The sequence below is a fragment of the Cajanus cajan genome, chromosome 7, assembly GCF_000230855.2.
Source record: "Cajanus cajan strain Asha chromosome 7, NIPB_CcT2T_4, whole genome shotgun sequence".
Classification (NCBI taxonomy): Eukaryota; Viridiplantae; Streptophyta; class Magnoliopsida; order Fabales; family Fabaceae; genus Cajanus; species Cajanus cajan.
Window position 1 is genome coordinate 45,889,958 of NC_138523.1, and position 23,146 is coordinate 45,913,103.

At 33.2% G+C, this 23,146-nt stretch overlaps 4 protein-coding genes across 7 annotated transcripts; 1 reads left to right on the forward strand and 3 right to left on the reverse strand.

Annotated features, from left to right (window-relative positions):
- The first annotated feature begins 1,826 nt into the window (after positions 1 to 1,826).
- LOC109817954 (uncharacterized) lies at positions 1,827 to 10,783 on the forward strand. Of its 4 annotated transcripts, none has more exons than XM_083059837.1 (14): positions 1,827 to 2,178; positions 2,622 to 2,872; positions 3,104 to 3,155; positions 3,637 to 3,910; positions 3,992 to 4,066; positions 4,151 to 4,209; positions 4,342 to 4,477; positions 5,138 to 5,234; positions 5,351 to 5,417; positions 7,334 to 7,432; positions 8,012 to 8,101; positions 9,197 to 9,351; positions 9,982 to 10,083; positions 10,216 to 10,783. In XM_083059837.1, the coding sequence occupies exons 4-14, from the start codon at positions 3,658 to 3,660 to the stop codon at positions 10,358 to 10,360; spliced, it is 1,278 nt and encodes a 425-aa protein (XP_082915963.1). In that variant the 5' UTR covers positions 1,827 to 2,178; positions 2,622 to 2,872; positions 3,104 to 3,155; positions 3,637 to 3,657; the 3' UTR covers positions 10,361 to 10,783. The 4 variants fall into 4 exon arrangements, with proteins under 4 accessions (XP_082915963.1, XP_020238902.1, XP_082915962.1 ...); XM_083059836.1 differs by having other exon boundaries at positions 1,828 to 2,178; positions 3,640 to 3,910; XM_020383313.3 differs by lacking the exon at positions 2,622 to 2,872.
- Positions 10,784 to 12,747: 1,964 nt separating this feature from the next.
- Positions 12,748 to 15,520, reverse strand: LOC109817955 (Cwf18 pre-mRNA splicing factor). Its single transcript, XM_020383314.3, has 4 exons — positions 15,333 to 15,520; positions 15,120 to 15,246; positions 14,930 to 15,044; positions 12,748 to 13,198 (listed from the first exon to the last, which is right to left on the reverse strand). Exons 1-4 carry the CDS (start codon positions 15,485 to 15,487, stop codon positions 13,137 to 13,139), a joined length of 459 nt encoding a protein of 152 aa, XP_020238903.1. The 5' UTR covers positions 15,488 to 15,520; the 3' UTR covers positions 12,748 to 13,136.
- A 1,482-nt stretch (positions 15,521 to 17,002) lies between these two features.
- Positions 17,003 to 18,107, reverse strand: LOC109817970 (Late embryogenesis abundant (LEA) hydroxyproline-rich glycoprotein family). Its single transcript, XM_020383336.3, has one exon. It carries the CDS (start codon positions 17,965 to 17,967, stop codon positions 17,218 to 17,220), a length of 750 nt encoding a protein of 249 aa, XP_020238925.2. The 5' UTR covers positions 17,968 to 18,107; the 3' UTR covers positions 17,003 to 17,217.
- Positions 18,108 to 19,030: 923 nt separating this feature from the next.
- Positions 19,031 to 21,462, reverse strand: LOC109817967 (uncharacterized). The gene is made up of 3 exons (XM_020383334.3): positions 21,304 to 21,462; positions 21,062 to 21,235; positions 19,031 to 19,353 (listed from the first exon to the last, which is right to left on the reverse strand). Exons 1-3 carry the CDS (start codon positions 21,445 to 21,447, stop codon positions 19,177 to 19,179), a joined length of 495 nt encoding a protein of 164 aa, XP_020238923.2. The 5' UTR covers positions 21,448 to 21,462; the 3' UTR covers positions 19,031 to 19,176.
- Between the last annotated feature and the right edge of the window lie 1,684 nt (positions 21,463 to 23,146).

The window sequence follows — 23,146 nt, forward strand, 5'->3', positions numbered from 1 at the left end:
TGTACGTCAACATTTTTACTAGTTTTTTTTTAAAGGAAAATTTGTAATTTTCTTTTTCATAATATACAATAAACTGTCAAATTAAAAAATTAAATGACTGAAATTTCAACAAAAGTTTCATTTAATTTTACACACATGCATTTATTATAATTTTAATAAATAATATTTAAATTCATGACTGTTTTGAGGAGAGAGAAGAAAAAAGTAGAAAAAGAAATTATTGTTTGATTGTATGAAAATAGGCGAGTTAAAGAAATAAAAAAATATGTCATCTACATTTACACTAATGCACATTACACCGTTCTTAATTGATTACAAATAACTCATAATTTATTATGAACTATTTTCTTCATTACAAAAATGTTAATTTAGTATATTAAATCAAATACTTTGATTTGATCTAGCTGTTTTAATTGATCGATTCATAAAATCAATTGATTGATTTATTTTTCATTTTCCCATTTATTTTTATTTTTTAAAACTAAACACCCCTAATGTCATTTAACTTATTATTTTTTTGTCTATTTTCATTCGCACTATTTTTTAGTATATTTTTCACCTAACCTTTTATCTTATCAAATACACCTTAAAGTACAATTCATATTTTTCCTCTTATGGTAAAGAGAAAGAGATAAACACATATCAACCTTATTTATTATTAGTTTTTTTTTTTTTGACAAAGGAAAAAATGTACATGATACTAGTATGAGAGCAGCTCAACACATTAATATAAGCATAGAGAAAATATAATTTAATGGTTTAAATAAACAATAGTTTTTGATAATAAAATAGCGGGCAATGATGAAAACAAAAAACACGCAGTTATTGGGAATAGATGAGGACCAGATGATTAGGCTCTTGGTTTTATGATCACCTCACACTTGCATGCCATTCAAATCTTCGTTTTTTTTTTTTTTTTTTTTTTTTTTTTTTTTTTTTTTCATTTATAGAGTATTCACTATCGATAGCGGTGATTAATTTTTTAATTATGAGGGAAATATTTTAAAAAGTGGGATAGCTGGTCCCAAAATTTAATGTGACTGATATACAAGACTGGATTCGAATTTGAACATCTGACCTTATTTAAGTGTGGATCAACTCCTACCACTAAACCACTTATATATTCAAATCTTTCATATACAATAACAATAGTACCTACTTGTAACTTTTATATATTAAACTATTTAATATTTTAATATTTATTTCTAGAAGCAAAACAAAACCAAAAAGACTGAGACGGCAAGCAATCCCATTGGCATTGTGTGTATACTGTCAAGGACGGAGCCAAGGGGGGACCTACGGGTGCCACGGCCCCCCCAACAATTTTAATTTTTTTTTATATACATATATATTACTATATGGCACCCCCTATTTTTAATATAAACTCATATTTTTAATATAAACTCATATATATATTACTATATGGCACCCCCTATATGGCACCCCCAGTATTAAAATCCTGGCTCCGTCCCTGTATACTGTTTGAATGAATTGCCAGTGTGGTCACTTGCCACCCACGGACAACATCACAACACATAATTTATTATTTATTTTAAGATATAATAGTATTATAATTAATTAGTTATTTGATTTAATCTAATTCATTTTCTTAATTTATAGCTTAGGACATACGTTAATGAAAGTTTGGTGCAAAAAGAGATACAACACAAAGTAGAGAGTAGAGAGTGAGAATCAATGGAGGCTTTGAAAAAGAAGTGGTATTGCAAAATGTGCGCCATTTAAACGCAATTGCTACGAATATGATAATTTTAATAATGAAGAATTAACAAATAATATATAAAGCCACCTAGTGATTGCTAAATGGTAATACCATATTGTATCTGGTTGTGTTACAACTTAGAACTTTGTAGACAGTGTCGTACATACACATATGTTATTCTGATGTAAGAATGAATAAAAACAAGCAATATCCAATGTTCCACAATAATTAAAATATGTTCTCAAAGAAAGAAGACTGTGACTCTGTCTCTGTCTCTGTCCCTGTCTCTGTTCGTCTCTCTGAAGGAATCGCTTAGGATCACATTCTTTTCAAGTTTAGTTTTAGCTTCTGGGCACCCGCAAGTTCTCTGCTTTTATTAGGGTTCCTTTGATTCTCAATTGGATTGCTATTGGGTGCTCACGCTGCTTTGCTCAATTGTTGCACTCTTTCTGTTCATGGTAAGACTCATTAGCAGCATATGATTCTGATTTGCATATCAGGGTGGACTGTGGAGGTTGTTTTTTTTTTTTTTTTTTGTATTCTTGTTTTGTTTCGGAAATGATGAATTCATGTGTAGAAATTCTTCTTCAAAAAACAAGTGTTTTTCTGGAATTGGGTTTTGCTTTGGAATTTGGATTATGAAATCAGTTCAACATATATATTGGGATGAAATCTAACAAAGTCTTTTTTTTTTTTTTTTTTTTTTGTGTGGGGGGGGGGGGGGGGATGTAAATCCGAATTCTGAAATCCAATATTTTTGTGTGATTTTTCATCAACCCAATGGAGCCTTTTTCTCATCACTTTAAGAAAGTTTTGAACTTCAAGCTTCAGTTTCCATTTCCCGAACATTTTGTTTTTATCATTACCTTTTTTCCTGATTTATCGGTGACTTTAATGACAGTAGTTTGAAGTCGTGACAAGACGCGTTTTTTCATCAATTAGTGCAAGGAAGAGACAAAAACAATGGACGAGTTCCTTTGCGTTTCTGCAATTGTTGCTTGTTTGAATTTCTTTGGAAACACTTTACTTACAAGTCATGATTCTCATTCTTTGTTGGATTTCCCCTGCTATGTTCTTCAATTTCATGAGCCAAAACCTTTTCCTTGAAGTTTCTTTACCTTGAGGAAGTTCTCATTCAAGTTGTTGCTTAAGGTTGGTTCTGTTGTTGGTGTAACGGGGTGCACGGAAAATGTTACCTTTTAGTTTTACTATCACCATGCATGCCTGTTGCAATCTTTTGAAACCTTTTCCTTGTCATCACTATGAAGCGTTGACACGGACCACACTTGTCATGTCTCATGCCATTCTTGTGATCTAGTTGCTTTTGTCTGTTATTATTTTTTTCCTCAATCTCACGTTTCTCCCTGTGAATTTTTGGCTCAGAGATTATTTGAGCTTTTGACCTGATCAGTGAACTGCCAAGGCAAACGACAAGGTTAGTTGGATAAATCTTTGGTGCTTATTTTTAATCATGTGTTAGATTATGAAATGGGAAAGTAGAATAAAGAAGTGAGAACCATTAATGCTGCTTATGAAGGGCCAAATAAAAAAAATAAAGGGAAAATTAATGGTGCTGAATAAAGTATATGACAATTTTAAAATATTATGGACAGTTCTAGTACAACTTAAAATGCAATGCTGCTCGTGAGTAACCCACCACCACTTCTTTGTTGGTTGACATTTATTTACTCATGTTGATGGCTTTTCTACTGTTAATTTCCCTGTTAAGTTGCTAGTGCTCTCTGTTCTTTTTTGACTTTAATCAGTGAATTGACATCTTTGTTTTTGGAATATATTTGGGGGACTGTTATCCCCATAACTTTGAGTAGCTTGATGTCAGAAACACTAGAAACTTGTTGTGTGCACAAAAACACTAGATTCTTGCTGGAAATTCACTGTATCTTCTTTTATATCAGCAGGTATAGTACTCTCTGGACATGGGTTGCTTCGTGTCCACTCCAAAGGATTCTGGTGGAAATAGAAGGAGGCCAGGGAGTATTGGGGAAGTTGCTGTGTATGTTCCCGGTCTAAGAATTCCTAAACCAGTTGATTTTGCACAGTCACTTGGTGATTACTTGTCCAAGAGTACAGTGGAACGTCTGTCTGCTCTTAGAACTCGTATAGTTGTAATGGCCGGCCAAGAAGGACCTACAATTACAAGAACAAAAAGGAAAAGTGCCACCCAACATGGTTAGTGCTAGCAAGGATGAATCATTTTATAATGAATGAGTTGCTCAAATTTAATGATGCATCACACAATTTCATCCTCAGGGGGTTCAACGCTGGCTGATCTTCAGCAGGCTCTTGAAGATTACTTGCCAGTACTTTTGGGATTAGTTGAAAATGGTAAAGCATGTTTTAGTCCATTTGTAGTTGAGGCATGTTCTCTCCTCTGCATGTCCTGACTAATTACTGATCTTTATTGTGCAGGAAACCATTTGCAATACAAAGTACAATTTGTTTGGGTGAATCAAGAGGATGACGCAGAGGTGATTTCTATTTTTTTTATGCACGTGGGTTTTTGCTTTGATTTGAATATTTCTTTGTATACAAAATAATGCTGATAATTTTCTGTCTGCTCCACTTTTTTTTTTTTTTTGGTGCAACTGACATTTTTACAGGAAACATCCATGTCCAATGCTTGGTATGAAGTGTTGTCAGTTTTGCACTTGATGGCAATGCTATTACTATCACAGGCTAATTTATTACTTCTTCCCAGAACATCCAGTGATGGCCATCAGCCAAAAGTATCAGAAGGTGAGTGATCCAATTTTTAAGCACATGTTAACATATTCCTTGTAACTTGCCCCATAATCTTATTGTTAATTACATCAACAACCAAAATACATTTTAGCAAAGTAATTCCATTTTGAGGCACAAGTAGAATGTCTTTGGGGTTTTTCAGTTAATCTTGTTTCTGCTTTGTGTGTTTGTGGTTTTGTGGTTACATGGACTCTGTAGTCTCCACATATACATTAAATTACAATTATCTTTGATTTTCAGATCAACAATATGAATATGGAAAAAAAGGTGTGTTTTAATTGATAGTATTTATGAATTTGTCAATTTCTATTTGAAGTTTGAAGAAAGATGATTTTCTCTTCATTTTTTTAGAAAAAAATTTCTTGTCTTGTTCATTGCATATGCAGTAAGTAAATAATTCTTTGAAGTTCTGTGTGTTCATGTCTAGTTTATCATAATTTGTGAAATTTTATCTTCTTATTGACAGAATAATACAAAATTTCCTGTGATTTTTTTCACCTGTTGGTTATATATTGTGGTAGTTGATTAACTGGAAACACATTTTTTATGGCCTTATATGTTGCAAAACTTTGTTTCTAATGGTGCTGCTTCATTCATGCCTTTATGTATATTGTTCCTACTGCAAAGCTTGAACTTTTGTTTAATTACTAACAGAAAGCAGACGAGCTTCTGTTGATATCTTCTTAAAGGCAGCTGGGTATCTAGATTGTGCTGTAAGGCATGTTCTTCCACAGTTGCCCGCAGAAATCAGGTTTGTACCCATGTAATTCAATCAGTTGTCTGTCACACGGTTTTGTGTAATCTAAACTACCATCTTCATTGTTATTTTATTTCTATTACTCTTCTCACTGTTGCTTCTGATTTTAGGAGAAATTTACCGGTAGACCTTGCAGAAGGAGTTCTTCGAGCACTCTGTCTACAAGCATTGGGACAGGTATTGATATTTTTTGCCTAGCAGATAATTAATAAGTGAAATGTGTCACATTTAATGGATAAAACCAATGCGTCTCATAAGTCTTCACTATCTATTGAAGCAAACTTCTTGTCCATCATTCTTCTCACTAAGTTATGTTGTGTATTCAAGCAAATGATTAATAGAATTAGCTTTGCTAGGGTTTATTTATGTGTTTATTATTAAAATTGGGAATGGACTTGGCCTAACTCAACCCCAGAAACTAGCTCAAAGGTAAGGATTTCCCAAGTCAATATAAATGATCCTTTGCCCATTTACTGGGACAATGTGGGATCTTAATATATTCCCATTATGCTCATAATTTGTTTAAAATTGAAGGCCACTAGACTGCATTAATTAATAATAATGCTACCATTTTTTTTTTAATGAATCATGTTTCTAACTGCATGTCATGCTAATCAATATGCTTGATGCATGGTTGACAGAATCGCGTGCTGGATCGTAGAATTGGACATTCTACAATCCTGTTCCCTTGTGCAAGTTCAAACAACCACCAAGCCTTGTCCTACTAGATGGGTTGAAGAGCATAAAGTAGAAAAATAGTCTTCAGTAGGTTGGTACTGTCACAGCTTGGGAGAGTCTGTGCAGAAACTAACATCAGCTTAGATGTTAATTTCACAAAATATCAGATGATACTATAAAAGCCTTGTTGATTATTAAGGAATCATTGACCTATATGCTTAAGTTGTCAAAGATTAGTTTTGATCCTTTCCCCACATGTGAAAGTCCCCTGGGAAATGAAACAAAAATAGAATCTATTCTATAACATACTGTCAACAATTGTTCTAGACTTCTAGAATATTTTTGGTGGCCAATTGTGGACATAGGAATCAATTTTAGAGCAAGCATGGCGTATTGCTCAACCAAGTTAGGGCTCAAAGCTTATCAGACTAGTTTTACGCTTCCTATATTTCTATTCTTCATTTCCTTCATGAAGATAAAATTACTATTATAATCAGAAAAAAAGGGTTGAGCCCTAGATAATCAGCATGTGTTTAGAGTAAGACATATCCAACAACAATGTGAGCATCATTCAAATAAATTTCCTCTGTGCATCACATACATCCTTTTTCCACTTAAAATCTTTTACCATTCTTCAGTTTAATCTTCCACATTAAGGTAGGTCATTTCAATTTTTTTGGTCTAGCAGATTCAGACCTTTCCTCTTCTGAAAAGTTTATGGAAATATTTTGAGTAAGTGGATATATATAAATTTGCTCATAAGTTAGGCTAGTAATAGAAAATTTAAGTTGCTTGAAGCTTATAAAAAAAGTAATAGAAATCTTTTGCATGTTGAATAATTGAATCTGAGAACGTGTTCAAGTTTTCAGTATATTAGTACATGCCTTTGTTGCCATAATAAGGAATAAACTGGTAAGGGTGAAAAGGAAGGAGTGAACATTTTAGTTCACTTGAATCTGAGAACATGTGTTTGACATTTTAGTACTTGCACCAAATTTCAAGTCATCTCTTAGTTCCATTGATATATAAATTATAAAATGTAAATTTTATGAATTGAGGTTGAAGTTTAAAGCAATGAAGGGATTGAAAGGGGCACATTGTCGGTTGGTTGCAATTGTTTTGATTGAATTCATGGTGCAAATTCTTGTGGATTTGTCTTAATTAAAATATTAGCCTAGAGTTTTAGGTCTAATGATGTGTTGTTTCCATTTAAGAATTTGTGTGATTCAAAACCATCAGATTTGTGTATATGTGGCTCTCCTATCTGGTGTGGGGGAATGTCATGTATAATGTTAACAACATTGCATGGAGGACTGAAGAAGGGGACTGTTCAATATTATAGATATACCTTTCCCTCTATCTCTCTCGGACATCTATTTTAGGTATACTTATTTATTTCTTTGTTATTTTAATAGGGTGTAGATATCCAACTTGGAATGGCAATTGATAGTACCAAGGCCACTCTCGCAGTGAAGCGGAGACTTGCATGTGAGATGGTGAAATATTGGCAACAGGTACAAATGCAAACTTTTAATAGGGTGTAGATATCCATATGATTTTTTTTTTCTGAGGTGGGGTGTGGGGTGTGTGTGTAAACAATGCTAGAAACCTAGAAGTAGTACTTGAATGTGTAACCTTCTGGTTTATGACCATATGCTCTCCCCAACCGAGCTTTTTTCCATATAACTTTCAAATTCAATATCTGTAAAATAAGAGGTTTTTCTAAGCATGTAAATCTTAGTCACGTCAGATGTATTGAGTATCATTCTGTTTTTCTGGGTTTGCATTCCATAAGTTTCTTTTAGCAAGATTTCTGTTCTGTTGACGAATTTCTTGGTTTCTTTTTAAAAGGATTTCAAGACTAAGTAACTAACTTTTATCTGTCATTTCTCAATTTATCCTATGTTTTATTTGTTTTATCCCCATTTTCAGATGGGATTCTAATTGTTTCTCTTGGTTCTAAATCTATAGCATTTTCCCCTTAGACAAATCTTTGTTTCAGTTCTGTGTACTCTGTATGTGTGTGCATTAGTATGTTAACACAAGTCCATTTAACCGGTATTCATTACTTCATTAACCTGTTCAATTTGCAGGCTCAAGATAATATTATGACCCTTCCATTAGCAAATGGTTGGGGTGAAAAACATCGGCTTTTTGTGAAATGGAAGTATATTGAAGCAAAGGTTTGTGTTTTTTCTCCCCAGTTATTTGCATCTTGCTAATTAATTACTATGTATTATAGTAATACAACTAGAGTGGAATTTTCTGGTTACTGTGTACCTTCTGCCTATAAATGCAGATGGTATAAAACGAAACAAATAATTAATGGTCCAGAAGATAAAATATGAAGTTGGTGTTGAAACATGAGAAGTGGGGATTAGATCTTTATGTTTCTTAGGGTATAAAGTTTAGTTGGAAGTGGCTATAGGGACATTTAGTTAATTGTTAGGCCTAATTCACTTCTTAAAATGGTACAAGAGCTTATCCAATCTTGATTTTGAGTCACTTGCAACCTTCCAGTTTTACAAACTTCACACTCCAGATGTCCAATCTTGGAAGAGACGTGTGTTAAAGATGACTCACATTGATTAGGAGGTATTGGAGTATAGGAGTTTACTATTTCGTTTGCTTTGTATTCTATTTCAATGTATAGTCTGATAACATAATCTATTAGAATCATCTATATATGCAGTCAGTAGGATAGTTAGCTTGTTGTGTACGCTTGTTAGATAGCTTCCCTTGTACTCTTCAACAACTATAAATAGTTGCCTACATATTGCAATTCATTCAAGTTAAGTTTTCTATCAATAATATTTTATTTTCTTTGAAACATTTCTAATAGGAGGCAATCCTCCCCTCTTAAGCTACTTTTTGAGAGTTAGGCACAGCCCATTCTTAACAATATTATTGGTTTTCTTTTCTGTCTACGGTGTATTGTTTAGTTTTTTACCCTTGTTCTTTGCATTTGTGTGGGGGACAGCATTCTCTTGAAGAAAAATCTCATTGACTTGGTAGTGGGTTTTATGTTGGTTAAGGAAATGAGCACCTGTTCCTGTTTTAAAATTATGACAATATTATGCTGAAGTCATTTGATTTATTCTTATATTTTATTCCCTTAATCATTTTTAATTAGACCTAGAACAACTCAGTTACTGGTGTATATGCTTTCTTTTGATTTGAGCATACCCATGCATAATTCAGGAACAAGTTTAGAAGATGCCTTTAGCAGTTGCAAGTGATGGGAAGTTATTGATATGCTTATTGCAATGATTTTCTAGGCTGCGGCATATTATTATCATGGATTGATTCTTGATGAGGGAAACACAGAGAAATCTCATGGGATGGCTGTAGCTGCTTTACAAGCAGCGGATGAGTATTTCAAAGAAAGTAAGAAGCTGTGTGAAGCATTCAACACAGCACTTCCATCATCAAGGTTATTCATAGTATTCCCTTCTATAAACTGATTTGTTTTTATGCTATTATGCTATCATCCTAGGTTATACTTTTAATTTTCAAAATCTCCTTGAGACAACCTTTAAATCACGAGTTATGCATCTTGTATATAATGTGATAGCATCATCAGTTTTATTTACCCCATTTTTGGAATTGGTAATGGATACATGTTATGTATGTGATTTTCATTAGCTGTGGAGTAATTTCTGCTTATTGCATAAATGCTAATAGCACAAGCACGGGTGTGAATATAATAGAAGGAACAATGAATGAAAGACATGATGCCTATGTGATTCTGTATGGGCTAATGACCCGAGTCTTATGCCTTCTTTTGAGAGAATCGCAGTTGTCTCTCTTGACACTAGTTGGATGTCAGGTTCATAAATGAGATCTTCTTAGGTACTTCAACTCTGGCATGAGAATTCAATATATTCTTAAAAAAATTCTCAGGCACCTTTGTCATTGCCCCTATTTATGAGCTGAACTTAATCACCGAGATATCAGACCATGGTTTTGATACGTTTATCATCTTTTAGGTTCCTTTTAAAAATTGTACTTTTGGTGGTAATATTCTTTTTCATGGTCCATCTAACTGGCAGTCATGGTGCAGAAATCCACCACTTTGGGGGACTATGAAATATCTTTGTGAGAAAATTCCAAAGGATACTTCAAGCAAGGTGCGAATAAACCGTGATCTGTACTCCTATGAGAGGTAAACTTTAGTGCATTAGTAAATTGTTGCGTAAATGTAATTTCATAATTGATAATGATTCTTGCTAAATGAAAAGTGAGTAAGTAGAATGACTAATAAAATCATGTGTTTTGTTGTCAATGTTTATTACAGAATCATGGAGACAGCACCAACATTGCCTGATTTTGCTTTGGCTTTGAAACCGGATGATTTTCAACTCCCTCAGGTGGATCCCTCTTGGAAAACTGAAAATGTGAAAGGGGGACAAAGTGGTGCAACCAATCATCTCAATGGATGACAAATGATAAAACCTTACAAATGTGCAGATCTCAGAGATGTCATCTTCTCAGAAAAGAAGATGTGAGCCAAGTTCAAGCTCAGAAGAGTGATTTTTCAATGCTTGTCAATAGTAGAAAATTAACTATTTCTGCCTTTGTGTCTACCTTTCCCTTTTTGCTTCATAAATTGATTCCTCACTTCCTCCACAATATTTGAAAGAAGGCCAGCAAGTGGAAATAGAGCTTCAGGTTGTGTTAAATGTAAATTGTCTACTTGGGAAAAGAAAGGGTTTCCTTCCTAGCCAATACCCAAATAATATGATTATTACTGTTTTGTTTCCGCGTAAAGCCAGTCAAATCAACCATTTGGCAAACCAAGTTGTACAAGTGAGATTGTGTGTATAATTGACATGTGCATTGCAGAGAAAAAATGGTTTCCTTTAGGTTGTGTTAGCATTCGAAAGAATTATAAATGCAAGGGAATTTATGACGTTTTAACAAGGTGATCTCGACGTGTTAACAGTATATCTGACAATTTAACAAAATGAACTCGACATCTTATCAAACAATGGTATGCTATGACAATCAAACTGTTTACATAGATACTGCATTTAGTTTTGGACAGTATATAATAATAATAATAATAATAATAATAATAATAATAATAATAATAATAACAAGAGTCTTATTATAATAACAAAAGTCTTATTTTATTACCTGAGGAGTTTTGATTAATATAATTTAAAACAATACAAACTATGAAATAAAAATAGAAAATAGAGAAATGCTACCTGCACTTTCTCTGACATTTTCTTTCCAAAACTCATTATTATTGGCTAAAATTTGTTAATAATTATAATTTTTGTTAGGTTCAGTAATTCGTTTAATGAATCTTTTGTGATTAATGAGTCTTTTTTGATTTAGTAGTAGGCTAACTAAATTATATTTGAAATGCTGATTACAGTGGAGTCTGGTACTTAGATTGCTGACAGATTTTCTTCTAGTTACAATATGCTTCTTTGCTAATCTCAAAGAGGAATGACGAGGAGAAATAACATTGGAATCTGAAATCAAATGTTTTCTCTCAGGAGTGCAGTCCCAAGACTCTGACTGAACATTCAACACATACCAACAATGTGTAAATCATAATTAAATAAACCAATGATAAGGGAAACAGAAAAAAACAGGCCATTAAATCATGTTGTTATCATTTTACATCTACAAAAATGCCTCCATTAAATCATTAACATTCTTTGTAAAATAACTCATGGTATCCAAAGAAGGTTATTGCATAACCACAACATTTAGAAAGAAAAAGGTGGATAGCAGTAAATATTGTGATTATGCAAGACTTCACCTCCATTCTTTGTAAAATCATTTTCATTCTTTATATATTATGGCCAAGTATTCTTCACCTCATATTTGGATTAGATTCATTGATAATATACCTCCTAATTCTTCTCATTCATTTTAGTTGCTTACCACTTTATTCCCCTTTTTTTCTCGTTATTTTCTGAGACAATATCAAGTTATGCTTAGAAAATTGTACTATCGTAGATACTGTATTGGTTTATTTCTTTTATGTTTATTCACAATTGGTTTGAGATTCATCAATCCCTAAAATTTGTCGAGATAGTGCTTGAGATATTTCTTACGTTGCAAACTACTTATTTTGAGTTTATTCTGCTCGATCAACATTTGAAGGATATTACTATTTGTCTGAGATTGTTTTTTGCTGTTAAGATTATTGATGCAATGTCATGATACCCTGCGCTGTATATTTTTGAATTGGGTCAGTAAGTTTTTACCAAGTGAATACGATTTTTTTTAATAATTTTTATCTTTTGATTTGAATAAGCTCAACGTGCTTGGATTTATTTGCTTGCGGTAGAATACATATTGAATTCAAGAGAAGCCCCACCTTATGTGGTCATGGGAATGTGACTAGCTAGCCGATTAGGTTCAATGGATATTTCTTTGTACAATTCTTGGATCTGATCTCCCAAAACCTATTTGATGCACAAATCCTTCAGTATCTTGCACTAATTAAAATGGTTATTTTCCTTCCATTTCATAACTAATTCATTCCGAAAATATTTAATGTTTTATACAATTATTTTTTACTCCCATGAAACTCATAATTCGGCCGCTCAATGCACAGATTCACATTTAGTTACAATAATACGAAATTGTTTTTGGTACATTTTTATGGATACAAAGCAAGATTAATTTCACATCAAGATAATTTGATTTTCATTTTAAGTGAAAAAATGCCTCTTAAATAGGAATAACCCCTGGTCTGTCGTTAAAGAGTTTCAGCTTACAATACTCAGGACTATACCCTATGCGGCTATACTCCCCTCCCCCCCCCCCCCCAAAAAAAATTTCACTCGTAGGTAGGATAGGATTGCCCAAAAGATCAAGAATCCCTTGTATCATTAAGCTAAAACATTCGTTTTTTAGTCTCAGTACAATGGCCATGGAACTTAAAGTGAAAAAAAAAAAAAAAAACTACATCTCGGATATTTGAGCAACGTTAAAATTAAAAAAATAAAAAATAAAAAATAATACACCTATTGTCAGAATCCAGGGATATTCCGCCTCTAAAATAATGATCTAATACACTCATACTTGGTCATTGAAAGAAAAGTGAATGATACAACATTCAGGAAACACTGCAAAATCGCAGAGACTGGTGTATTAGAGCCCATTTTTTAAGCATTAAGCAGCTTAAATGGGTCAGGAATTTTCAGTATATTGCTTCAATATTTTCCAGCTTCCGGAACAAATTGCAATCTACTCTGCTGTGCCATTTGTATCATCTCCTTCAGCCAATTGCTTTTGCTTCTCTTGTTCCACTGTATAAAACAAAAAATCCTTTATAAAGACTCCAAATTCATTAGAAGGCACACAAGTAATTCAGATGAAGGCGTCGTTACAGAATCCGATGATAGAAAAACTAGAGCAGTTGCCTAATCCAACTAAACAGAATATAGACAAATAATCTGCATACATATGGACAGCAGAAACTAAAGACCCTATGAGATTTGAAAATGCTGAAAATAATAATATTAGTGGTTATATGTCTTTATAAGATTCATATAGTACCTAACTGGCAGATTGGGGTCAATGAGCTGACAAGCACGGAAACAGAATAGAATGTGGCGGTAGGGTTTGGACCCCAATTTGGGTATAATGGGAATGGGAAGGTTAGGTCACACAAAACGCAATCCTGTCAATGAACCAGGTTGGGCTGGGTCCGGTTATTATTTGACTATCCCGACACTTATCCATATGAAGATTAGGTTTGTATTTTTGAATCCAAACTAAACTGTTTATCTAACCAAAACCCATTCATTTTCTGCCTGTTAGTTTGGGACCCGACTTCACTTTCAAGTGAGAGGGCTCTATTTTATTATATAAGAATGGATTAATAATATTACATACCATTATAAAAAATTACACGGACTGCCATTTGTTGCATTCTCTCATTGAAGGAGGAGCTGCATGGAATGGCACATTGCATTCCATATCAGCTGCCTACTTGACCAAAACTCCATGTATTTAGTTTTACTATCTTTTGGTAAATTGTTTTAACAATAGTGCTAATTTAGTCAAGCTACCATTATGATTCACAATTCAAAAGTTAACTTGGTGATTAAAATTTGAATTGTGATTTGATAGACTTGGTTTAAACATGGAATAATTGTACATTTCTCTCTAGAAATGCAAAAGAAATATAGACCATAATATAATCAGTTGAGGCAAAAATGTTTCATTTTAGTCTTTTAAGTTAGTCTCAACTCGTATGAGTAATTTTTGTTCCTACTCCCAAAAATTTTATGTTTTATGTCATCAACTTTGTCCTAAACACCAACTCTGTTTCATGGACTAGCCAAAATTGCGAATATGAAACACAAATGGCATCAGTGGCAAGAACTTGACAGATGAACATTTACTCAACCTACTTGGCAAAAAAGTAAAATAAAAGACAACAATTGTATTTCTCTTCTTCCTGATGTCTTTCTCTTCCATAATCTCTAGCTAGTTTTGAAGACCAAAATAGTCTCTAATCTATTAAGACCAGTAGCCCACCCACTGATCCACCATTTTGCTAAATATCTCAACCCACACTAAAGGCCAAGTAAAAAAATGCCCAGAAGTGAACTAGAAACTATTTCTTAAATGTGGCCAATGCCTTTGAAAAGATAAAAATTGCGGGGAAGAAAATGAAAAAAAGAAAAAGGGCATCATTTACTGTTTAGAACTATGACTCAAAATATCATCAGTCAACTGCTTATCACGCACTTGAATGTCACAAACAAACAATCTCTATTAACCCGTCAATAGGAATTAGCATTTAGGGCAAAGCTGACAAGACAGATAAATTATACAGGGCAAAAGGAAAAAACTCGAAGCAAAATCAAGGGACAAATAATATTTTTTTTCGTCATCAATTACCAAACATTGGATAAAAGATTCATTCCATGAAATAAGGTGTCGACAATTAGCATAACCAAGAGAAAATACCCATAATCATTCAGCATATAACAGATATTAAAAAAAGAGATAAATATATACAAACATACCCATGAGTTGATAGAGAGCCTTCTGAGTTCGCTTCTCGAGCTTATCAAGCTTCTTCTGCACGTCTCTCCGCAGGTCCCAGTTAGGTTTCTTGGGCGCAATATTCAGAAACGGATCCTAAATTTTTTAAACAAACATTAGAGAAAATGAGTTACCAAACGGCGAAAGCAACAATAACAGCATCAGTAGTACCTCTTTGGCCTCAGGTTCGGGCGGAGGCACAGCTTCGCTAGCGTCTTCGAACTTTGGGAGCACCGCGGGAGCAAGCTTCCCTTCCTGAAGGTGCTTGTCGTGAGGAACGTAGTTACGGAACTTCATTCTGCAACAGCACAATTTCAATAATCCATGGAAATGAGAATTGGTAATGGTGAGAGTTAGGGTTTGAAAGAAAGGGAAAAGGCTCACTCTAGTTGTTGATCTTCTTCGTCGTCATTTTGCTTAGGTTCAGGTTCGGAATCAGGTTCGGGAGCACTGGACAACTCCTGAGCTGCTCTGAGAGCAAGCAATCTTTCGCGACGGGACGCGACGGATTGCTCAATCGAATCCTCTTCGCTACCCATTTTTCTTTCCCCTCAAAATCAAATTCTCGCTCTTCTAACTCTCTTATATACACAAACCCAATTACAATTAATAATATAATTTTAATTATGAATAATTTATTTTAGAGTTATTAAATAAAATATAAGAAGGTACAAATTAGAAGAGACAAATAATTAAAAAAAATGATAAATTGATATAATTGAAAGATTTTTTAATTAGTTGTGAAAGAAATGGGTGAAATACATGACTAAAAGAAAAAAATTAAAAATATTTAATAATACAGAAAAAAAAAAAAATATATATATATATATATATATAAACTTTTATATTTTTATTATATTTACTAAAATAATGTGTCTAAATATATATAATACCACATAATATTTAATTAAATATTTTTTTGGTGTAATATATATATATATATTATATAATATTTTATGATTAAATTAGATGATGGAATAAAAAAAGGTTGCTTATCTTTATTTTCTTTGTTTATTGTGCAAAATTTTAATGTAATTTGTCATTTTATATATTTTGTAATTATTAAATAGAAATATTATAATTAGCTTATAATTTAATTAACTTTATTTTTGGCATTGTTTTTTATTTTTATTTTAGTCTCGTGTTAAACTAAAAAATATATGTTTTTGCTATTTGTCAGTGTTTTTAGAAGTAAAAGTAAATAACTTTTGTACTTATTATCGACTACAAATATTTTATAAAAAAAAAAATGTTAAAGATCTATTACTATTAAAATATCTCATTTTCAGAGATAATAACCACATTTAAATTGTTTTTAATATAAAAAAATTAAAATAACGCAAAAAAAAAGTATAATAAATTAAAAAAGACATTCGTTATATTTTAAGAAGGAATGAGCAAAAGAAAGAATTGAATTGATGTAAGTAAGGAAGGTTGATGATAGACGCTGCAGCCTGCAGGTCATATAGCTACCTTCTATTTCATACCATTCAAATTTTGTCAAAGCAAAGACATATATTAGGTTTCTCAAAGTCACACTAAACTGCTGCGAAGCGTGTTTTATAAAACGATCACTTCCAAGTTCCAACCAAAGTTCTTTTTATGCTTCTAGTTCTTTTACAACCTCCATTTCATGTTCATTTTCTGTGTACACCGAAAGTGAGTAAGGCTTTTGATCTAAAATTCAATCTAGAAATTCATTAGAAAAATGTTTACTTGACAAGATTCATCAGCGTTAAAAGATATGCTATGGTATATTAATGGATCGAGAGGTGTTATATATGTCAGTATTTTGTATCACAACAATTCAAACTCTAGGATTTAGTCATGTTTTCTTGTGCCCTCCTTTTCTCTTTCTTGAATTCAATCCCTCTCATTTGGAGAAGTTTGACTAAATATATGCCGTTTCAATTTCTTTATTCAACATAAATCGGTGATTAGTCACACAATCTTGACAACAAATCTTGAAAAGTTTTTTCACTCAATCAAGCAATCGGATCTACTGTCAAAATCATGAAAGATAAAAATAAAAGATAACAAAAATTGTATGGAACTGCTGCAAAATATCACCATATGCTAATTGATATCTAGAGACAGAAATAATAAGAAAGAAGTATAGAAGTGATAGATGATACATTGTGATAAAAAGAAATTAGAGAAAAATGGGAATCCAAAAAAGATATTCATAAAAGAATAAAGTCTTCAGTCCAAAAAACCAAGGAATAAAAACAAATGACATGAACTAAGACAAACTCTCCCATCATGGAAATCAAAGTTTCATTCTGAATTTGCAGTTGCTAGCCTTGATGCTTACGAGATTATTGGATGATAAGCTATCCACCACCAACATGCACTCTCCCAAGACTCTCACCTTCCTCAGCTTCAACCTCCCAAGTTTGATGGCAACTGGTGCATGCACCTTCAGATCCAACGGAACGCGTCCTGTCTGCTGTTGCTGCTGCAGTGCTGTCATCAAGGTGCTTCCAGATTGCACTTGACCAGTCAAGGACACATTGAGGACAGTTTTGTTCTGATGACCTTGGTAGAACTGTGGCAGTGACCCTTCACAAAGCCTTGTGCTTGTGTACCACACACTCAACCTTCCACCCTTTTCATAGTAGATGCCAATCTTCTTGTTTGGGTTGTTTGCAGTGATCTTCACATCAAACTTTGCGTACAGACTCATGTCAAAGTTAAGACTCAGATCACTTATCCTCAGGGTGTCAACTGAGTAATCGGGAAGCTTTGGTTTGAAGACTAGGTAGAGGATTCCAACACTTGCAGCCAAGATAATGAGGAGGAGAATAAGTAAGCTTATTGTCCAACATATGCACTTGCAGAAGCAGCTTCCTTTTTTTGGTGTAGGGTATGCTGCTGGCATGGCACGTAGTGGTGGAGGATGGTGTAAAGGGAGACCCTTTTCTGATCTTGAAGAGCCTGGAGGTACCAATGGGGTTGTTGGGGGTGGTGGTCCTTCCCCCACCATAGGGTGGATCCTTTGTCTCTGATGATCTGCCATGAATACAAATCAATTTGCTGAGTGCTCTTCTCTCTCAAATTTTGTGATGACAAACACTATTTGGTTACGGGGACATTGGGTGAGAGGAACTTTGGCTTATAATGCTTGTGCTGTCGATGCTATATACACACTTTCCTTATTTGACTTCAAAATATGATAATATAATTGGAAGATGAATTGATTGGTCTATTAAAAGGTACTGTAGTGTGGTTACCTTCCTCACCTACAAACGGCATGCAAATTACAGAAATAGATAAGTGGTAGTTCATCTAAATATTGACACTTTGTTGTATTGCGTTGCGTCAGAAACAAGAGTTTCTTTTTTACATTTTCTTTCATTGTGGCCGGGACACCTGTAAAAAGATGTAGCCTGTAGGTGTGACTGACGCGTCAGCATTAAGCTGTAAGAACAATGCTACATGTACACACCTCACGTGTTTATAGTTCTATTACTTAATTGTATGACTAGTCTTACTAGAACTGTTGGACATTACTGATTTTGCCACATTACTCTTGCGCGATGATGTACACCAATGCGTTAAGTACCAAGCAACATCATTTCGACAGTAAAATGCATGGCAGGTAACGGTAATTCTTGCCACAAAATAAGGAGATAGACGTATTGACATTCTTCGGACTTGCTTGGCAATCAAGGAAACCTTACTTGCCCATTAAGGCTACTTTTCACACTTTACAAAAAGACATTATGGTAGATGGGAAAATACTATTAGGTCTTGAAAAAATCTTAAACGAACAGTTTTTTTTTTTTTTTCTAACTTTAATTGGGTCTTAGGATGTTCCTTGAAACTAGACAAAGAGTGTATACCACTACGAATCTAGGGAGGAAGGTTGTAACATGTCCGTCTTGGTTAGGAATTATATTGATTACATAAAAACTTATTCAACACAACTATTACACTACACTTGAATTTGAATTTATTGTGTAGACCATAATTGCCTTCAACTAGGGTCACTTCTGACTTCCGTATTTGTGTATATCACTAACACTTTAGCATGGCGATCTCGTATACAGAATTCTTTGTTATAAAATACACCTTCAGCATAGATAGGAACGAAGTTCTTCATTTCGCATATGTAGTCCAAAAATTATAATTCATAACCAATTGAACCAATTTTTATTGCTCTGTCAGCAAGCTAATCCTATGCTAGTTTCTTAAAACATGTATGCAGATAAATCAATTGCAATTGTTATTCAATCTGAATCTCTTGTGGAGCTGCCTCATTTGCTGACTCTTCTGTATTGGTTTCTTCTTCGGTAATACCTGCACCTTCCACAGTCCTAGTAACCCATTCCTTGAGAGGCTCCTCGTTCAAATCAAGCCTTAAAATACCCGCAAACATTCCACCAAAGAATGCCACTGGTTCCTGCAGTTATAGCAATGACAAAAGTTGAGATAAACATGTCAAATTTTCAATGCCACACAATGATCATCCTTGTGGGCAGAACAGAATGCTAATGCTTTTTCAGCCTATAGTATTATGACAAAAGTCAATTAAATATTTCTCGGGAGTCAAGAGAAACTAGCTTGGCTAACAATCAAGTTGAGAATATTGGTGGAAAGCTTTTAACAAAGTTAGCAACACAAAACCATTTTTTTCCTATTTATGTTTTTCTTTTATAAAAACAGTAAAAATCACTAGAATGTTTACACAGGAACTGAGTAGGAACTCATTGATTTTTCAATAAATTGCATTTCAGCTCCGTCATAAAATTTGCTCAAGCACGGGAGACAAGTTGATGCTGGCATGACATGCATATGCAATACTACAAATAACTAACATAACAAAGCTAGTTCATACGTGAGTAATTATTAAAAAAAAACAAAGCAAAAATTGAGCACTGAAAAGCCTTTGCCCTCTACTTGTGGACATATGTTAAAAAAAATATATATATATATATATAAGAACTACGTTTAGAGATCGTAAGCATTGATAAAAGATAAAGGTAATTAACAGGGAAAAGTCAAACAAGCATTTCCACTGATGAACAAAATAGACAAATCAAATAAATAAATTTTTTTTTTTCTAAAAAAAGTTATCATTCTGTATGTGTTATGACTTCTGCATAGTTTTTCTCCGGTGGTTTATCTATGTATGTGATAGAAACTGGGTCAGATTTATTGAGGAAATGGGGAAATTCCCCCGATTACCATATGATCCCAGAACTTTGAGAGTCTGCACCTCCCAATGCCCAAAGGCCTTTACTCTATTCAATTAACAAGATACCCCAATCTGGAAATCTCTCAAACCTTCCTCCAATTTATAGGCAATATGCCTTATTTCTTATTATCCAACCCCCCTAACAAACTAACTGAATCTAACAATTTCTAAGGCCCTCAACTAACCTGTACCTATCAGTATGCTTGACTTATATTTAAATATCCAGATGCTCATGATCAAATCAAATTAGCAATGTCGATCTCAATTATCCACCAAAACCAAAAACAAAAATGTTTTTGCATCACATTCAGTGGTTACACGATTACAAATCAGGAAACAGGATACTCTTGATACTATAAGATGGAGAAACAATTGTTGATAACTTCCTTCTGATATCAAGATATTTTAATCAAATTTAATCACCACCACATGTAGTAGTAGTAGTATAGAGAAACTTATTTAACAGATAATTGAATGTCATATTTTTAGTAGATTGGTGTAAACTTGTTCGGAACTTCTCAAATAACTCCCACCACCAACTTTATATTTTGATAACTACTCAAGTGTTCATGAATCAGTGGTAAAAGTGCTCTGACAATGGACAATAATCAAGCTTAACCTGACTTCTGAAGTTGGCAACAAAGCTCAAATGACACAACTATCTGGAACAACATACTATTTTTTTTTCTTTCATAATCATACCTTATAGTCCCACCGATCAACCACAAACACTCAAAATATCAATGGATTTTTTACTTCCCCTCCCCCTCTCTTAGAGCCCGAGAGCACGTAGTAATCTAGTTTCCCAAGTATGCAAGCTACCAGTTGGCCATTCACCAAGAGATAAGATAGTAGAATGTAAGCATAGTTTGATTGATAAGGGTATATGGTGAGAAGAACAGAAGAGACATACCTTGAGGGCTTCTTTGACGATGGGGTCTTGTGCAGGATTAAAGAAAAACGCTTTAACCCCATTTCCATTCCTTTTCAGAGTTCCATGGGAATTAAAACCCCTCATGCTTCTGGTGGTTCCTCCAATGGTTGGCCCACGTGACAATAACCTAACTTCTTGCTTCGATTTCAAGCACTGTGAATTAAATTAGTTAGTAATGAGAGGGGAAAATGAAGAAGTGAGATAGAGGAGGAATAAGGAACCTGAGTGCATGGTTGTGGCAGGGGAGAATTAACGAGGACAGCCATAGCTTGCTGTGTTCCAGTACAATGGACTCCACTACCCACCGCCCAATTCTCTCCACAATTAGGCAAAATATTTTGAGAAATGCTAATTTTCTGCGCCATTTTATTTTAGATAAAATCCAGACACTTTTTTTTTTTCTTGTAACCATGTATTAGTATTTAGAAGAAAGGCTAAAACCCTATTTTAGTCCCTTATAATTTTTTTTTTTGTTTTAATGTAGTTTTACTTTTATTTTTGATCTTAATTTGGTCCCAAATTAATTAATTGATTTCAATTTAGTTCTAAATTAATTAATTGGTTTCAATGTAGAACTTCCATCCACATTATTTAAACGGAGTTAACTTTTGGGCACGTGGATGTCACATAGATGCATACGTGGATGTCACGTGCATGACAATTTTTTTGAAAACACCTGGACCCAGAACGGCCCGTTCTGAAATCAGAACGGGCCATTCTGAAATCAGAACGGACCGTTCTGGTTGTACTCTTCGTGTGTTAATTTTGCAACTGAAACGGGCCATTCCAGATGCGAAAATTAACACACCACCAGTGTAGCAGAATGGGCTGTTCTGAAAACAGAACGAGTCGTTCTGGTTTCAGAACGGGCCGTTCTGGATTCAGAACGACCCGTTCCAAAACTGAGAATAGAATATTCTTGGCTTAATTGTGTTTTTGATCGCTCAAGTATTATAATTATGCAATTTTGATCCCTAAGATTTTAATTGAGTAATTTCAGTCCTTAAAAGATTTTAGTTGTGTAATTTTAGTCTCACAATTTTTAATTGAACAATTTTAATCTCTCAAATATCATAATTGTGCAATTTTAGTCTTTCTCATTACAAATTTAATAATTTAATAATTTTAATATATATATATATATAATGTTTTAAAACTATATAATTGTTTGCTTATTTAAATTACTGTATATTATAATTTTTTTAATGTATCAAATAATATATATTTATTATTAATTTTTAATGGGAGAAACTAAAATCGTACTATTATGATATTTGAGGGACTAAAATTGTTCAATTAAAAATTGAAGGACCAAAATCACGAATTGCAATTCTTTAAGGACTAAAATTACCCAATTAAAATCTTGTGATCAAAACTGCACAATTGTAATACTTGAGGGATAAAAAATGCAATTAAACCAATATTCTTTATTAATTTTATTAAAAAATATAATAATTTTGAAAAATATTTTTTATAGTAAAAATTTTAAAATTACTTATTTTTATAAAATACAATTGTCTTATAAATAGAGTAATAATTTTTTCTTTTTCTCTTTCTGTTAGAAGAAATATTTAAGTATCACTTTATAATTTTTTACAATTTATTTAAAATTACAGGAATAAAATGATAACAATTAATAAGATAAACATAATAAAATAAAATATATAAAAAATATTAATATATTTATTTTATTACATATAACAACATAATTAAAATATAATTAATAATATATATTTTATAAAATTATTAATATTTTATATATATAAAAAAATGAAACCGGAACGGCCCGTTCTGAAACCGGAACGGACCGTTTTGGTTGTACTTTTGGTGTGTTAATTTTGCACCTGGAACGGGCCGTTCCGAATGCAAAATTAACACACCAAAAGTGCAACCAGAACGACCCGTTCCGGTTTCAGAACGGGCCGTTCTAGGTCCAGGTGTTTTCAAAAAATTGTCATCCACGTGGCATCCACGTGCCCAAAAGTTAACTCCGTTTAAATAATTTGGACGGAAGTCCCACATTGAAACCAATTAATTAATTTGGGACTAAATTGAAACCAATTA

Coding starts and splice junctions, on each gene's coding strand:
- LOC109817954 (XM_083059837.1), top strand. CDS start 3,658: ATGGGTTGCTTCGTGTCCACTCCAAAGGATTCTGGTGGAAATAGAAGG. Junction 4,067..4,150: donor TTTGGGATTAGTTGAAAATG/GTAAAGCATGTT, acceptor TTTATTGTGCAG/GAAACCATTTGCAATACAAA. Junction 9,352..9,981: donor ACAGCACTTCCATCATCAAG/GTTATTCATAGT, acceptor GTCATGGTGCAG/AAATCCACCACTTTGGGGGA.
- LOC109817955 (XM_020383314.3), bottom strand. CDS start 15,487: ATGGGTAGCGAAGAGGATTCGATTGAGCAATCCGTCGCGTCCCGTCGC. Junction 15,247..15,332: donor GAAGAAGATCAACAACTAGA/GTGAGCCTTTTC, acceptor GTGCTGTTGCAG/AATGAAGTTCCGTAACTACG. Junction 13,199..14,929: donor GGCTCTCTATCAACTCATGG/GTATGTTTGTAT, acceptor TGTTTTATACAG/TGGAACAAGAGAAGCAAAAG.
- LOC109817970 (XM_020383336.3), bottom strand. CDS start 17,967: ATGGCAGATCATCAGAGACAAAGGATCCACCCTATGGTGGGGGAAGGA.
- LOC109817967 (XM_020383334.3), bottom strand. CDS start 21,447: ATGGCGCAGAAAATTAGCATTTCTCAAAATATTTTGCCTAATTGTGGA. Junction 21,236..21,303: donor TGCCACAACCATGCACTCAG/GTTCCTTATTCC, acceptor TTTAATTCACAG/TGCTTGAAATCGAAGCAAGA. Junction 19,354..21,061: donor TCGTCAAAGAAGCCCTCAAG/GTATGTCTCTTC, acceptor CTATAACTGCAG/GAACCAGTGGCATTCTTTGG.